Source organism: Lethenteron reissneri, chromosome 23, assembly GCF_015708825.2.
Source record: "Lethenteron reissneri isolate LAM-NWPU_2019-01 chromosome 23, ASM1570882v1, whole genome shotgun sequence".
In the NCBI taxonomy this organism is placed as follows: domain Eukaryota; kingdom Metazoa; phylum Chordata; class Hyperoartia; order Petromyzontiformes; family Petromyzontidae; genus Lethenteron; species Lethenteron reissneri.
This window is the reverse complement of record NC_083801.1, coordinates 11387978-11405654: the sequence shown is the minus strand read 5'-3', so window position 1 is coordinate 11405654 and position 17677 is coordinate 11387978. Positions and strand designations below refer to the sequence as shown.

At 39.9% G+C, this 17677-nt stretch overlaps 1 protein-coding gene across 1 annotated transcript; it reads left to right on the top strand.

Annotated features, from left to right (window-relative positions):
• The first annotated feature begins 262 nt into the window (after positions 1 to 262).
• LOC133345977 (mucin-17-like) lies at positions 263 to 17333 on the top strand. Its single transcript, XM_061557176.1, has 15 exons — positions 263 to 462; positions 3366 to 4877; positions 5564 to 5692; positions 6068 to 6174; positions 6861 to 6919; positions 7774 to 7919; positions 9271 to 9402; positions 9512 to 9554; positions 10725 to 10802; positions 11280 to 11317; positions 11966 to 12053; positions 12468 to 12536; positions 12663 to 12719; positions 12854 to 12974; positions 14441 to 17333. The coding sequence occupies exons 1-15, from the start codon at positions 405 to 407 to the stop codon at positions 14543 to 14545; spliced, it is 2742 nt and encodes a 913-aa protein (XP_061413160.1). The 5' UTR covers positions 263 to 404; the 3' UTR covers positions 14546 to 17333.
• Positions 17334 to 17677: the final 344 nt, after the last annotated feature.

Here is a 17677-nt window from a genome sequence, read left to right as displayed (position 1 = left end):
CATAAAATTAAAATGTTTTAGTTTAGTTAAAAGTATGGTCCAAGATATGTATAGCAGAACATATACATGCTTAAAAATAAATACTTGTGAGATCGAATGAGAAAATATGCAAATTACGATTATAACTGTCACGTGTTCGAGGCTGAACAACGATCTCGTCAGCAATAGGCTGAGGCTTTTTTGTTATCTTATCTGATAACGAAGTTGACGGTTAGGTTCACGACTATATAAGCATGGCTCCTTTCAAGCCATCTCAAGAGCATAGGGCAGTTGGTTTGACCACTGCTTCTGGAATAAAACACAAGATAGCAAATACAGCACAAGTTCTGCAGGCTATAGGATAATTAAAAACGAAGTATTTTTTTTCCTTTACAACATTTAAGTTATTTGTTTTTATTTGCGAGATGGGCTGCCGAACGCTGACCGTTTTCATCAGTGGCCTTTTGGTCTTGGCTGCATCAGGTAAGTCCCAGAGCCGGGAAAATCGAACAAATTAAACCAGGGACTGTATGCATACCTGTCAACAGCGTTGGTCGCAAATAGGACTGTATATGGAATTCATAATGTAATTTCATAATACTGGTAGCATGACTAATTTAACACTGTGCGCAGTACACCGTTTATAGTAGTTTAGACAAACGTCAAATCGTTTTTTTCCCTTTTAACATGCAGCATAAAACACGATTGCTCTGCTTTTAATATTTTACATGATGTTAAGCACTTCTGTATGGTTACATTTAAAACTAATGTAAATGCAGGTAAGGATTGGACACAAACGGCATGGTCCTCTATGTCAGAGTGGATATATCATGGATTTCATATGGATTGTTGGATGTTTAATAATAAGTATTCGAGCGTGTTCCAAGTTGGATCTTGGCTGTTGTAATCAACAGTAGTGTATGGCAATGTTATTGACGAAAACATTGAGTTTTTTTTATTGTTATTCGTGCTTGTGCACCACTACTGACGCAGTATCGCGATACATTTTGTTCGTGCTTATCGGCATATTGTGTTTTCATTATTTAGCGCAGTATTTAAAAAGCAGTTTAACACGTAGGCTTTCGTGACCAATATTATTCATAATAAATATGTTTAGGGTTAGAGCGCGCAAGTATAAATGTGGTGCTAACCCGCCACCACCCGACACAGCCAACCAGTAAGGTTTGTCATGTAAACAAAACGTGCCAATTAGTTATTACTTCAGCACACCGGTGTGTTGAAGAGTAAACCCATAGCATTCACAATTTTAGTACAACGTTTCGCTGGTCATTACAACCAGCTTCATCAGGCGATATGCCAGAACTGTGAAGAAGTCTTCCTGTTTTGGTCTTAAATAGAGAAAGGTGATGTCATCACTGTGAATCTTTCAGGTGCGAAGACCAGAGGGGGATTCATGTAGTCAGAATCAGAATATTTATTTATAGCGGAGAAATCCGATGAGCTATAAAGCTCTTTTTTTAAATGTCCAATAGGGGTGGGTAAGAACGTTACAAAAGCAAACAATTCAATAACACGATAGTGGTCATATACGTTACAACATTAATAAAGGATTATGTTAATCTGAGAAAATGTAGTACTTGTTAACGGTTCGGTTATTTCATAAGCACCCCTACCCTGCTCTCCTTTGCTTTTTCATTTAACCGTGATGATCTTGATCTGCCTTGACAAACTGCCCTAGGGATACATATTCTTATGTGTTTTCCAGGTGTAGCACTCTAACAATTGTATTCTCTTCCTGAGTGTACCTGTTGTACATGCATTTTGTTTTGATCGCATTTATGCTTATACGTCTTCATTAAGTTCTTCAATCATCTCCAATTCCATTGGTTGTTTTGACTGTCATCAGCAAATCTCAGGTGGCTCGTATTTGATTGATTTACGTTTCTGCCTTATTATTTCGAATAACATTTTCATCAAACTTCTATCGCTGTGAATAACTTTGGTGAACATAATGATACAATAGCGGGCACAAAAATGAATAGTCCGTTGAAAGTGTGGGGGAAAGATTAAAAATAAAACAGAGAACAGTTTATTTGAAACCAAGAAAGATATGATGAAGAGGAGAGATATGAATAAAATAGAGGCTCAACAATTTTTTTTTTCATACAGAACAATATAGACCGCTATAGACTGATTAGGACATTATTAAATATCTGATAGCAAGCAATGGGAACATGAAATCAGAAAAAGGTAGGTTGATTACTAGCAATTAACAAATGTTAGAGCTTATGGTGAAAGATAGAATGATAACAAAAGAAAGAGACTGAAATTTAAAATGTAAAGAAAAATGTAATAAGTTATTTACAGAAAAAAATATCCCGGGAATCGACATTTTTCACGTGAAATTTTAATTCCAAATGTCACACCTGAAAAAGTAAACTGCCCTTAACAAAATGAAATAATTGGAGAAAATTCGAGAACTGGTTGACAAAATGTTTACACGATTGCACATTAACGAAATAGCTCAATACTGTATCATTTTATTTTTAAAAGGTGATACATTATACTTGACATACACACTTATAGCACGCATATGAATAATTGATGACCAACCAACTACACGAACAAGCCTGGTTAAGAAAAGCTTTCACTATCATCGGACACACACATAATATTAATCAGATTTTGGAAAAAAATTACGATGATCAAAATATCATTATACCTACCCTTTATAGACTATCAAAACGCATATTACTCCGTGGAAATTGATGCAGTCATCGAAGGCCTCCTCACCAGCGGCTTATGGATAGCCATTGGACAACGACGGGTACTGCATCGCGGGCTTTCAGATGCGCTTCTGTGGCTGTCTTGGAACGCCTTTCCCATATTAGGAAGCCACTGGAGCTATGCATTTTTAAATCTAGATTGAAAAATCATTTCATGAGAACTGTTTTTTTGTGTTTAGTTTGTTGTCTTTCTCCTACACCTCCGATTAGCATGGTTGGCTACGTATGGTGCGAGATAAAATATTTTAGAAATAATAAAACTGAATTACTAAATTGGAACTACACTCAGCTATTATGAAAAAAGTAACAAACGAATTACAATATAAGGGAAGCTAGATAAGGAGACACTTTTACCCACGGTATTTGAATCAACATTAGAATGTGTGTGATAATATGCCATACATTATTAATATATTGCCATATTACTACAGAAATTATATAAACTATTTATTTATATATTTCTGAACATTGCAACTACTCGTGGAAAATACATTCTAAGGTTTAATAAAACAATCATGTCGGTTTGTTAAGTTACTACAGTGCAGTAGCTACTTAAAATAATACAATACATTTATTGCAACGTTTTAATTAAAAAAAATTGTTTTTGTCCATGCGCCTCCACAACAACTAAACCAACAGGCACCATCCCAACAACTAAATCACCAGGCGCCACCCCACCAACTACTCAACCAGGCACCACCCCACCAACTACTCAACCAGGCACCACCCCAACAACTACTCAACCAGGCACCACCCCAACAACTAAACCACCAGCTGACACCCCAACAACTAAACCACCAGGCACCACCCCACCAACTACTCAACCAGGCACCACCCCAACAACTAAACCACCGGCTGACACCCCAACAACTAAACCATCAGGTGCCACCCCACCAACTACTCAACCAGGCACCACCCCACCAACTACTCAACCAGGCACCACCCCAACAACTAAACCACCAGCTGACACCCCAACAACTAAACCACCAGACGCCACCCCACCAACTACTCAACCAGGCACCACCCCAACAACTACTCAACCAGACACCACCCCAACAACTAAACCACCAGGTGACACCCCAACAACTAAACCACCAGGCACCACCCCACCAACTACTCAACCAGGCACCACCCCAACAACTAAACCACCAGCTGACACCCCAACAACTAAACCACCAGACGCCACCCCACCAACTACTCAACCAGGCACCACCCCAACAACTACTCAACCAGACACCACCCCAACAACTAAACCACCAGGTGACACCCCAACAACTAAACCACCAGGTGACACCCCAACAACTAAACCACCAGGCGCCACCCCACCAACTACTCAACCAGGCACCACCCCACCAACTACTCAACCAGGCACCACCCCAACAACTACTCAACCAGGCACCACCCCAACAACTAAACCACCAGGTGACACCCCAACAACTAAACCACCAGGCGCCACCCCACCAACTACTCAACCAGGCACCACCCCAACAACTACTCAACCAGACACCACCCCAACAACTAAACCACCAGGTGACACCCCAACAACTAAACCACCAGGCGCCACCCCACCAACTACTCAACCAGGCACCACCCCAACAACTACTCAACCAGACACCACCCCAACAACTAAACCACCAGGTGACACCCCAACAACTAAACCACCAGGTGACACCCCAACAACTAAACCACCAGGCACCACCACAACAACTAAACCACCAGGTGACACCCCAACAACTACTCAACCAGGCACCACCCCAACAACTAAACCACCAGGTGACACCCCAACAACTAAACCACCAGGTGACACCCCAACAACTAAACCACCAGGTGACACCCCAACAACTACTCAACCAGGCACCACCCCAACAACTAAACCACCAGGTGACACCCCAACAACTAAACCACCAGGTGACACCCCAACAACTAAACCACCAGGCACCACCACAACAACTAAACCACCAGGCACCACCCCAACAACTAAACCTCCAGGCACCACCCCAACAACTAAACCACCAGGCACCACCACAACAACTAAACCACCAGGCACCACCACAACAACTAAACCACCAGGCGCCACCACAACAACTAAACCACCAGGTGCCACCACAACAACTAAACCAGCAGGCACCACCACAACAAGTAAACCACAAGGTACGTCCAAGACAACAGCTCCTGGATCACCTACACCAGATAGTGCATCATCCATCACATCATTGCCTACAAGCAAGTCAAGAACTGCATCTACCACATCAAAGACAACATCTGCACATGTATCTGCACCAACCACAGCTTGCAAATCACTCACGTCATCTCTGGATCACCAACAACTAATCCACCAGTCACCTCCACAACATATTGTAACACTACTGTATAAACTTCAAAGGAAATATCGTTTTTCACGTATAATAGTGCATACATAAAAAGTACAGAATTCTTGTTATCCACGGTGATGTAGGAGACTAATATCGTGGATCCTATTATCCGCAGCATTATCTGCAAATTTCACTGCACTTGTCCACGGGAAAATAATTGTGTATAATCGCGGATAGTTGCATTAGTTTGCAACTCAACTCCTATGATCTGCAAAAGAATGCTGATAAGAAACGGTTCCAGAAAGCATAATGACAACCTTTTTGGATAATCACGTTTACAGTAATAGGAAAAATATGGTGGCTGGTAATAGTTTTCATGGACCCAATGGCTCCTGCAGATAATAGGGGTTGTGGGTCTATGGACACACATGCAGTTGCATACACACATTTCAATGCATTTACTGGACAGTGTAATGTAAAGTATGTGCATACAAATAAAACTACTTTTTTTGTTTCATATCGAAGTTGATCCATGCAAAGTCCAGCCTCCACCATGCCCTTCATTGGCCAAGTGCTTTAGCAACAACGATTCGTTCCGATGCGAATGCCCTATAGGATATTACGACGACGAAACTTCCAAGGCATGCGTTGTCGGTAAGTCAATGCTTCATCAACATCACATCGCCAACACATCATTGCCTTCACATTACAGTATTCTTTATTTAAGCGACGTTAATGTCTCTCTGTTCAAATGTGCAACTTCGTTGGTAGCCATCAGGCAGTGGTGGAAATTCCACATTCCTTTGGCAGGGGCCGCCTCTGCAATTGGCAACCACTAATGATTTCCAACACCTTTACTCTTGTAAATGATCCCAGATGCATGATGGGTTTAGTTCGACACCTGGCCAGGATTTGAATTCACAACCTTCCCATTGCAGTACAGTATTTCGAATGTGGGGTTTATGTTTCGGAATTGTGTGTTTTAATTGTACTTTTATGTCCTAACATTGTGTTCACCACACACCACAGCAAAGACATATGGTTCGAGTTTACACATTTCGAAAGAATTTTCTGATCAAATGAAGGACCCAACTTCAGAAGAATTCAGAAGCATTTCCATACCCATTCTAAATATGGTAAGTAAAGCAGGCTTTATGTCTTCTCATTGAGTTTTTTCTTTCAAATTACTTATTGTAAAGAAAATGAATTTTATTTCCATGAGACTTGTATGCAAACTCAAATACATAAGTTACTTAAATAGCACGTCAAAAACTATGGTAATATCGTGTATGCAGAGAGGTGTACATGTTTTGCACACAGGCTTCTTGTGTACATCGGCTCAAAAAAGTCGCCTTATCCCGAAGCTGCTAAATAAAAATGCCACAATCGCGGTGGTGTTTTGTTGTTGTTAACTGGTAGCCAGTGCAGAATATGCAACAACAACAAATGGTGGCGTCATCTTGGCATGCAAAGCAAGCTCTCTTGCGTTTTTTTGCAGTAATGTACACTGCAGGCTGCAATTTATCTTTCCTTACAATTGTGTTAACAACACAGATAGACAATATCAGCTTCCTAAATGATTAGTGATGTGGGTGTGTTGTGCTGCACATTCGTTAAATGAATCCTGTAAAATGCAGCATTACAATTTATAGTTTATACAAAAATTAAGTCAGCTTTTGACGAGTCAGAGCAATTGCAATGTTCATTTTAAAGTTAATAACTAGAAAATAACCTGAAGTGACAACATACAGTACTAATCTGGTCAATTTTATTCAAAAATGTCGAGGTTTTTAAATCGATACTGTACATATTTCTACTGCAGCTCAATTCAACTTTTGGAGGTCGTTCAGATTATAAAGGATCTGCAGTCATCAAACTAAGGTGAGTGATCACTCTGTACCAGTCACACTACAAATACAAAGATCCCCCGTGCAGCCTTAAACTGTTGGGGGGGCAAGTGCTGTTAGCGAGCAGCACCTATGAAGGCCACCCTGGCATCTTCTTGGTTCTTTCGGTAAAGTCACGTAGAAGGGAAGTAATAAAATAATAAAGATAAAACATAATAAAATAATTCTCACGACGTTTCGGCCACAACGCAAGCAGCCGTCCTCAGGTGAAGACCAGGTCTGTCGGGGAGACCAGGTCTGTCGGGGGGACAGCGTCTGACGCTCAGGTGAAGACCACGTCTCCCCGACAGACCTGGTCTTCACCTGAGGACGGCTGCTTGCGTTGTGGCCGAAACGTCGTGAGAATTATTTTATTATGTTTTATTTTTATTATTTTATTACTTCCCTTCTACGTGACTTTACCGAAAGAACCAAGAAGATGAATCCCTGCAGTCACGAAAGCTTTAAATCGAAATTTAAGCCACCCTGGCACTTTGGCACACGAAGGGCCGTGGGTGGCCAACACCACGCCCAGCCGCCGTTGCCTATCCCAGTGGCGATGTTTACTACACACCGCACCAGGCACTCATTCGAGGCCGATTCGACCCAGGGGAGGGCCGAGGACCTGTTCGGATAATCGCTATCACTGGCGTTGGCCGTGAGCAGGAATCGAACTCGGGTCTCTGCCGGGTTCATAGCGCAGCAGCGCGCTAACCGCTGCACCACCGCTCCCCAAAAAACAACCACGCACAGCACCTGCGCGCTTGCTCCATTCAATCTTCACGAGCAACATCAGTTGTCTTAAGTTCTCTAAACTAACACTGTCGTCTCTAAACGTGTTCTCCACAGAAGTGGCAGCGTCTTTGCAGAGGTTGTGAACATGTTTGATACAAATTCTGACGTAACAGAAGAGTTTGTTTCATCAGAAGTCAACGAAACGATTACGTTATGTACAGAAAGTAGTATATGTGGAAATTTGCCCATTTTGTCAGCAAGTAAGTGAACGATTGCTTATCCTCAATAAGACATTTTTTAAGTACAGTACACATGCCATATAATAATAAAATATTAAATGTGCAGGAGTGTATAATATGTTTGATTGGCCTTAATAATGTTTGATATGATCACAACCTGAATACTGTTCAGTCACACAACCAGTTGTCCGTGACACAATTATCCGTGAATTAGTTTTTATCGCAGTTGGCAAAACCCGGTTCTCTCTTCCAAACATCCGGGGAGCGTGGCCATCCAAATATCCAGGGTCCAGACCACAGATAAATGGACTTGTTGTCAAATTCTTACAAACTATCATTTTTTGACCGTCCAAGGACGGGTGCATATTGCAGTAAATCTGAAATATTCAATAGAAAAAGTGTTGAGCTCATGATTATTAATGAGGGGGAAAGTTGCCCAATGTGGAGTGCCGTCACCCGCTAATGGTTATTGGGGAGGGGTGCGGCATGTTATTGGGGAGGGGTGCGGCATGTTATTGGGGAGGGGTGCGGCATGTGCAGTGACGTCACCCCCTCATGGTTATTGGGGAGGGGTGCGGCATGTGGAGTGACGTCACCTGCTCATGATTATAAATGAGGGAGGGGTGCGGCATGTGGAGGGCGCGACCTTCTTGTGCGTTAGTGTAAATTTCCACGTAGGTATGAATATTAATGAAGGGGGGGGGGGGCTCTTTTGCAGTGACGTCACGCACGGATGTAGCACTGTGCTGCGCAAATCTATTTTTTACCGTCACTTTCTGTAAAGAAACGTCATATTGAAGCGACTGTGTAATACATTCTTTAATTCAGCTCGACCTTCCCTGCGTTAGTGTAAAAATCCACCCACTCATGAATATTAATGAGGGGGTGGGCCTCATGTGGAGTGACGTCCCGCGCGGGACGGACAGACTTTTCTGGATGATTATTATAGTAGGTAATTCCCTGGGGTTATCTGCCCCTGGGACCAGCTCCTGATACCACCAAATCACGTATGGGGTACAAATGCCAATGCAGCGCTTTTTGCGCTACGTTGTTGAGATGCTTGTCCTTCAGGCTCTCAAAATACTGATGGCAAGCAGAGCTCCTTTTCCCATACTTATCCATTTGAAGAAATGTGTACAATTGCAGCAGCAGCATCCTCACGACTATAGAACACTAAAATTGTACTGCACTGTATTTCTTACGTGAAAAAGAACAGCCACTCGAAAGACATGAATTAAAAACACCGTCACTATAACTGAAGTGCAACTTTTTTTTAATATATATAAATATTACTACGTGTTATTGCACTTTCAAAATTTCAGATCCGCAACAAATATTTGTCATGTGTAATTACTTGCATGTCGCTATACAGGTGTAATGTCCACGTGTGCACATGATGCGTGCGACTCAAACACATCTAAGTGCGTGGAGGAAAATGGTTTTACGCAGTGCAAGTGCCTCTCTGGGTTTATACAACAAGAAGGATATGCACGTTTATGCTCAGGTACAGCAACGCCTATTGCGGCTCGCATTACAGTAACATTTTTATCAAGAAATTGCAATTTTTTTACCTTGTTATGAAACCTGCAAAAACACTTTTTTTATCTTCACAGTTTGCCCCATTGACTTCAAGGAGGAAAAAGGAAAATGTGTCAAGTAAGAGTTGGGACCCTCTAATCTCTTTTTTTTCAATGAGACGCTTTACTGTGCTACAGAACTCATCTTGCCCGTCTTGATATGGCGTACACACATGGTGGATCCTATTACCCATAGGGTTATCCAGCAATGGACTTCACTCGTCAGTATGAAAAAGTCAAATAATCACGGATAACTGGAATAATTTTCTACAGGAATCCACTTATCCATGGACATTTTGGAAATATTTAATACGCTGTAAATAACGGCAGATAACATGACGATTATAGCCCTGGGAATTGGAGTTTTCAGGGACCCTACAGCTTTCATGCATAATAGGAGTCGTGTGTAAAAGGGTTGTGGATAATAGGCGTTATATATGTATATACATGAAGGTTAATTGAGGTTCTATAATTGTATAATATATTCTATAGGACTAATGTTATTGTATAAAATTACAATACATATATTTCTGTACAAAGTACAGTATTTAAAATGTAATAATTGTTTCATAGCAATGGCACTACTCAGTCTGGACTCAAGGTATTTTTTCTTCATTAAAAATATCAACGCAAAGTGTGCATTGGTCAGTGCTCATTAGTGTCTCTTCCTTGGAAACTGACAGATTGGAGAAGATTCTCTCTCACTCTCCCCAAATTAGACCAAATTTAACTTCTCACAAAGTGATACTGATTTTATTGACCCCGAAAGGATGATGAATCGAGAGCAAGCCCAGCCTAGATTGTAATCCCCAGCCTTACAATTTAGTTACAATCATGAACCAGATTTCAATGCAACGCACTACAATGTAGAGTTTTGTACCAATGCAATTATGTCATTCCACGGTAACACAACCATGTACACAATATTTACGTGAAAACTCACGAATGACAGATGGGCATACGAACACTGATAAAAGGCATACAGGGAGTGCACCCTAAAGGTGCATTTCCCAGCTGAGAAATTTGTTTTGCAACTAAATCGCTATGGAAATCTGACAAATTAATTGCCTACGTATATGTGAACACTGCGACATCGTGTCTGTTCGCGTTTAGTCCACTTAAGAATTTCAGTTGCATGCAGCCACGTTGCACAGTTGTGGATGACCAGTTAGCAATGTTAAGTTGTAAATGTAACAAGTTGTTTTCGCCATCGTGAATTGCATTGCTTAATATTGTGTCTAATCTGCAGGTGTCCGAGTATGGCCTCTGGATACAACTGCATGATCTGCGCAGACGGCTACAAAAATGAAAATGGAACATGCAGGCCGTAAGCCCTTTACTACGAGTTTAATTCATTTAATGGACATCATACATTACATTGTTATATTCTTATCGATCTAGTATGAATACAATAATAAGTTACTGTAGTTTTTTATCCAGTATTGTAGCAATGGATCAAGAAAGTGTTTTCTATAAATGCAAGCAAATTGGAGTGTTATTATGTACATGAGCTGTGTTAAATTATCATCTGATACTGTATACGTTAGTTTCCAATACAGTCGTGTTAGCAGAAATAAGTGGTACAGTACAATGCTCATTTTCCACTTTCACAATCATAAGTTTAAACGTAGCTATCGTTTTCCCAACTTGGTTTGTGGGTAACAAACAGCCAACGAATGGTGTGATAGTTATGAACGGGGTGTAACTGTATACTTGTTAAAGTGAAATAATTCTGCTTCAACGTCCGCGTCATTATTTCACCGTAAAGAGAGCTGTCAACTAAAATATGCTTACTGTGTCACAGGTGTTCCTTTGGCTACAATGGGAAAAATTGCCAGGATGGTGAGCAACACACACCTAAAACAACACACACGCATCTAAAACCATATTATAAGCGTAGGAGTTTTACGTATTCGGAGAACCCACCAAGTTGTTCTGGTAAATATTATAAATAAAACAAGTTTAAATGTGATATTTGGGATGTCCAGAAGAGCACTGATTAAATGGTAAAAGCACATCCCTGGCAACATATTTTGTATTAATCTGTTGTATGTTGGAGTATGTCATTTGACATAGCTATGAACTCGTTTTTAACAGTACTGTAGTGTTGGATGATAAGAAGCGTTTGCTAAAGTGAACACAAAAACCTAAGTGTTTAATTTTACCTCAGTTACGGAATACATAACATTGTCGTCTGAAGAATGTTTTTATTATTATGACCAAAGAAGCCACTAAATAAATAAATTGCTTCCATTGCAGCATAGAAAACATCACACAGGACGCTAGGCTGCATTGTTTTCATTTTCCTACGTAACAAGCCTTAAGTTAAAGAGAAGCATGGCAACCCTAGATATGCCCCTGATATTTCTGCCTATATTACCTGCGACCGGGCACCTGGAGCCTTGATGGTAAAGCACAGAGTGCTTTGTGTTTTGATGACATTGGCGTGCCCTAACTTGATAACTGGTATCGCATCGTCCACCTGTGTAGGCTCTCTCCTGGCACTGGTGATCGTGGCTGTTTGCTGTGGGGTACTGATACTCGCCTTGGGAATCACATTAATCGTGACGTATATCAGGTGAGACTTGGCTGTGTGTTTTCAATTAATTTTGTGTGCTCTAACTTCTACGATATAACTAACTGCTCAAATACTGTAAAAAATGTAATTGTTTGAACTTATCAATACTGGCAGATCGGTCTCTACTAGAGGGATCACTTGAGACAGATATCCCTCTAGAGAATACTTTGGCCTACTCTTCGATGGCGGCCAGATGTTTTGGAAAAGATGGGAGTACCGATACTTTGCTCCACCACATGTGAACTTCCAATCGACTAAGTGTGGTGTACCATTTATACTGCTGAAATACTATGAATGTCTACAAATGTATAAAATGTTTACTATAGCGCCCATGAAAATGTTAATTATTGTACTTGCATGCCTTTGAAAGCTACCTTCAATAAAAGTGAGTATCTTATTTGTTTTCTTGTGTAGGAAAAGGAAAGGAAAGGGATACAGCGATGATGGAAACGATGCCACACCAACACTTGGATATTCACATATGTAAGTTTTCCACATAAATTATCATTAAAGTCCAAACATATATTCTTAATATCTACAGATCTGTGTAAATCACAGGTTGAAATGCCTGTTTCAAGTGCAGCCTCTTAATCGTGCCCTCATTTGCAGGAAATTTAATGCAATGGAAAGCAGTGAAGAGAAAGTCAAGTCCAAGTCAAAATTGTGGTATTCAAATGTCTTCAGTTCCACGAATCATTATAGAAAATATACGTTTTATATGCCATACCTACATTTTCACTATATTAAAGTTGGATTTTCCTTCCATAATGACAGCTTCTTAATTGTATTCTTGTGCGCAGGAAAAAGAAAGAAAAGGTTGCAGATATGGACGGCAATCCACCTTCAGCTCTGTATGACTTTTACACGGCGATCCCAAGAGTTTCTGCTAAAGTAGCGAGCGAGTCCTTCAATCATGCTCAGGTAATATAGCTTCCCTTGTCAATAGTTTGATCACCTTTTCAATAACCTGTATCTGTGGTGTTTGCCTGTTGAGATTACCAAAATCTATCATAATTGTAAAACATTGTTATAAAGGGCAACAGGTAAAGGTGCCACCCTGCAATTACGGTAAGGCCTCGGCATCTGCGAGGTTTAGGTTATTAAAAATCTGCACGAAAGTATAATTTGCGAATGTATACACTATATTTATTTTGGAGAAAAGGAGGTTAAGTTCCTGTTTTTGACTGAACATACGGGAGAAATTTTAAATGTTTCATAACATTATTTCTGTACTGTACACGTAAATAACATTCATATACTCAATTAAATTGTAAAATAATACACATAGTTAATAACACAAATAAAAAACAACAAATAAAAAATTCTGCCTTCAATTTGGAAGTAAAATTTTACCTTGGATGATCATTATTATGGGGATTTATGATCATACTACTTTGGCAGTCATCGGTGCACTTTCCGCCACACTTTCCGCCACACTTTCCCTAATTGCCTCTTCGTTTTTCTTTATACATCTGACTGTTGACTTGTTTATCATGTAATAGCGGCCAACAGTAGACGCACTATCACCACGAGCAAGTTTCTCCAACAACTCTACTTTTTGAGCTAAACTCATCACTCTGTTCTGCCTTTTACTCTTGCTCTCACTTCCTCCACTCACTTGATGCTTCGACCCCCCAAAAAATACCACAAATAAGGCAAATATGGTACAAAATTATAGAAAGGCAACAGCACTTGAAGAGTAAAAGCTTCAGTATGTGGATGGCGGCACACGGCCACAATCCATTACTGGTACTGCGCAAGTATTGCACCCCTCCCCATGATCCAATGTTGCCGAATCGCGAATAGTTGCAGGAAAATTCCGAAAGTTAAATCATATGTACTGCTGGGTGGATAGAAGCGGGGGGAATTTAACAAACGTTATCATTTTTTATTTAAAGCCTTCGTGACTGCAGGGATTCATATTCTTGGTTCTTTCAGTAAAGTCACCTGATGATGATTGCTTGTGTTGCAGTCGAAACGTCGTGAGAATTTTATTGTTTGATATTTTTTATTATTTTATTGTTTCCCTTCTACGTGACTTTACTGAAAGAACCAAGAATGAAACTTTATCATTGTTCAACTGCCACACTGGGAGATTGCACTGGAGACCTCTCTGGATTAGCGAGTTCAGTGTGCTAGCTTTTATACCACAGCAACACACTTAACTGATATTAAATGTGATTTCCATGTTATTCTTGATCATGGCGGTCACCTGCAAAAAAATTATATTTGCCTAACTTAATTAACAATAACACTCTGACCTGCCTCACAGGCATCTGTAAAAGACTATCTTTATATTAGGGTATTTGTGAAATATGTTTGGTGTTGCAGAAATTAATTCAGATACCATATTTCAACGTATAAAGTAAATTGTGTTTCTTTTGCAGAATTCATCTCGGAATGCAACTGAAGACGATGACTCTGACAACAAAATAAATTTTACTGGACACACAAATGTGGCTGCTAAAAATGATCATGACACCTACTATTAGACTAAGGTGCTGTGTAATCTGTAGTTTCCATGGCTCTCAATTATTACATGAAAGTTACGAGTAAAAGGACCTCCATCTAAGTACAGTAACACCCCGATTTACGCCCTCCTGCTTTATGTACTTTTCTTATAACGTACTCAAATAATTGATACCCAATATAATTTTACGTACTGTGTATCTCGCGACAACATACTCGAGATTTATTAACTTAACCATTTATCCCCAAATTGTTTACGTGCCAGATGGCACCAAAGTGTTAGCATCTCTGACTGCTGTAGTCTATTTCATGTGTACTCTATTAATATTTTTTCCCCACATATTTATGGCAACTATTTCTATACTAGCTTTTTTGCCCGTCCTAGGACGGGTGCATATTGCAGTAAATCGTAAATATTCAATAGAAAAATTGTTCAGCTCATGATTATTAATGAGGGGGAGGGGAGTTGCCCCATGTGGAGTAACGTCACCCGCTAATGGTTATTGGGGAGGGGTGCGGCATGTGGAGTGCGCGACCTTATGCGTTAGTGTAAATTTCCACGTGGGCATGAATATTAATTAGGGGGGGGCTCTTTTGCAGTGACGTCACACACGGATGTAGCACTGCTGCGTAGATTTATTTTTACCGTCACTTTATGTAAACAAAAAGTCATATTTGAAGCGACTGTGTAATAAATTATTTAATTCGGCTCGACCTTCCTCTGCGTTAGTGTAAAAATCCACCCACTCGTGAATATTAATGAGGGGGGTGGGCCTCATGTGGAGTGATGTCACGCGCGGGACGGACAGACATTTCTGGGTGATTATAGAAGGAAAAGAAACTAATATACGTAATATAAAAGACAAGGTCAAATATCTTAAAATATCAATAATATACACGTAATTTTTAGACGATGGTTGTATGCGCAATATGTTACTGGGCATCCTTTGTTTAGGAACTGAGGCCTCTGTTTAGGTACTGTACCACGTTACGACCAACCAAAAATGCTTAGATTTAAGTACTTTCGATTTACATTCTGGCTTTCAGGAATACATCCTGAGCGTAAACCTGGGTATGTCTGTACTTGGATGTTACATGGACCACAGCAGACACTACATAAATGTAGAAAGTCATTATAACTTATCGTAGGAATGAGATTACTTTATTGGAGCCGAATGGAATAATAATTCTGGATTGCGATTTGTCCCATTCATAATTTAGTGTTGCAGAAAATTCAGTTCATCAGAATTCCTCAAAATCTATTCTGCTTGTCACCCATTTACAACTTTTCATGTTCACCTATATCGCTTACAAATAAAGTTGTTGCTATATGTCGCATGTATGTTGATTTAAAAAAAACATTGATTTACTGTTCGAATGAGCACATTGATTTACTGTTCAAATGAGCATTGAGGCTGTGCTTATTTTCATTTTAAAGCCTTGAATCATCAATTAAAATTTCTTACACCTATGTTAGAGGTCAGTCTATCCATAAGACAACCACTGTTGACTATCCCACGAATAGGTACTATTATTGTACCAGGTTTTTAACTTGCTTCCTTCAGATTGCGAGCTGCTCGCTTTACCATTGAACCACCAGGATTGGTAAAAATTAACCCCGATGCTTGGTAAACATATAATAATGTACGAGGGTCGCCCAGAAAGTAATGCCCCACTAGCAAGGAATACATGCCCTCGTTTCTCGATGGCGTAAAACCATTGAGGTGGAAAGGGATCATGTGGAAAAGTAATGTGCATGTAATTACTAAATCTGCCAATTCTATTCGTAGTTTTCACTTTTCAATACATTTTGGTTGAAAAAAAGAAAGTGGGGCATTACCTTTTGGGCGACACTCATACTGTGAAGTATGGGAGTATAAGGAATTCAATTTTGAGAACATCTGTAGATAGCTAATAAAATACCAGAATACGTTTATAACTCAATGATTCCAAACACGAAAACACACAGCATCATGATACTCCTGGGACCACCAGATGATGATAGTGCTGGTAACAAGCTCTATAAAGTGTAATATTGTAGTGAAACGTAAAGAATTAGTGTCTATTATTGAAAAGCTCATATACTGTGTAGTACTCTATTGGACATTGAATGCACATGACTATACACATTTTATGAATCACTGGCATGTGTAAGAATAAATGCAAGTGATAGTATTTTTATTTCATAATTTTGAACAAATGTATAGTTTGTAAGTAATCTTCTCCATTGTGCATGTTAATTGCTAAAATCTGACATCAAGGAAAGAGAAGGAAAATGACCAAGAGCCACGAAACAATATACAATAGACTCGATTATCTGCGTGTCGTTTATCCAATTTGCGGATTAACCGCGCACCTGAGATTTTGCCATGCATTAATAACTCATGGTTTCCCCTTAAGGCCAAATTAATATCTAAAAACAGTTATGCACTGTTATTCTTGGAAATGTTTATTAAAAGTCACGTGCTTAAACTGATATATGTGCTCCGATTAATCCGAATTCCACGTGATCACCCCTACAGTACAGTAGTTGCATATCTTTACAATAGTAGGCGGGGTTTGATTTTAATTGCCGTGGCTCTGCTATTTTCCACTTATTGGGCAGAGTCTTCTGCGGGGGAGCAGGAAAGTATCATCAATGAGCACGTGCATCTATTGGTCGATCATTGGTATTGATAAAAAAAATCTAAAGAGTAACGATCAAAATCGTCAGCTGTGCTTCATTTTGAGTGATTTATCCAATCATTTTGTGAGTTTTAATTAACAAAACTGTGCGATGGACTTGCGTAATAAAACCAGGTCAATACATTCTTTACTGGAAATGTTTGTTTTGTTCATTAGCAAACAATTTTTTTACTTAAACATAATTATACCTATATTAGTTGTGTTTGGCGACCTTCCTCCCCATCATTAGCGCAGATAATCGAGTTGACTGTATTACGATTTACATGATGAATAACCCGTTTTTTCAAGTCACTGGTGATTGAGGACCTGCTTACGCGATGCAGGTCATGGGGGTCATTTGACCATAGTCTGTTCTCCGATAACGCGGTAGTTGGTTAAAGCATACGCATCTCATGATAACACGTGAGATGTGTATGCAGGCTGAACAAAGACTGAGGCGCATGGGTAGCATCTCGATGCATCCAGCAGCA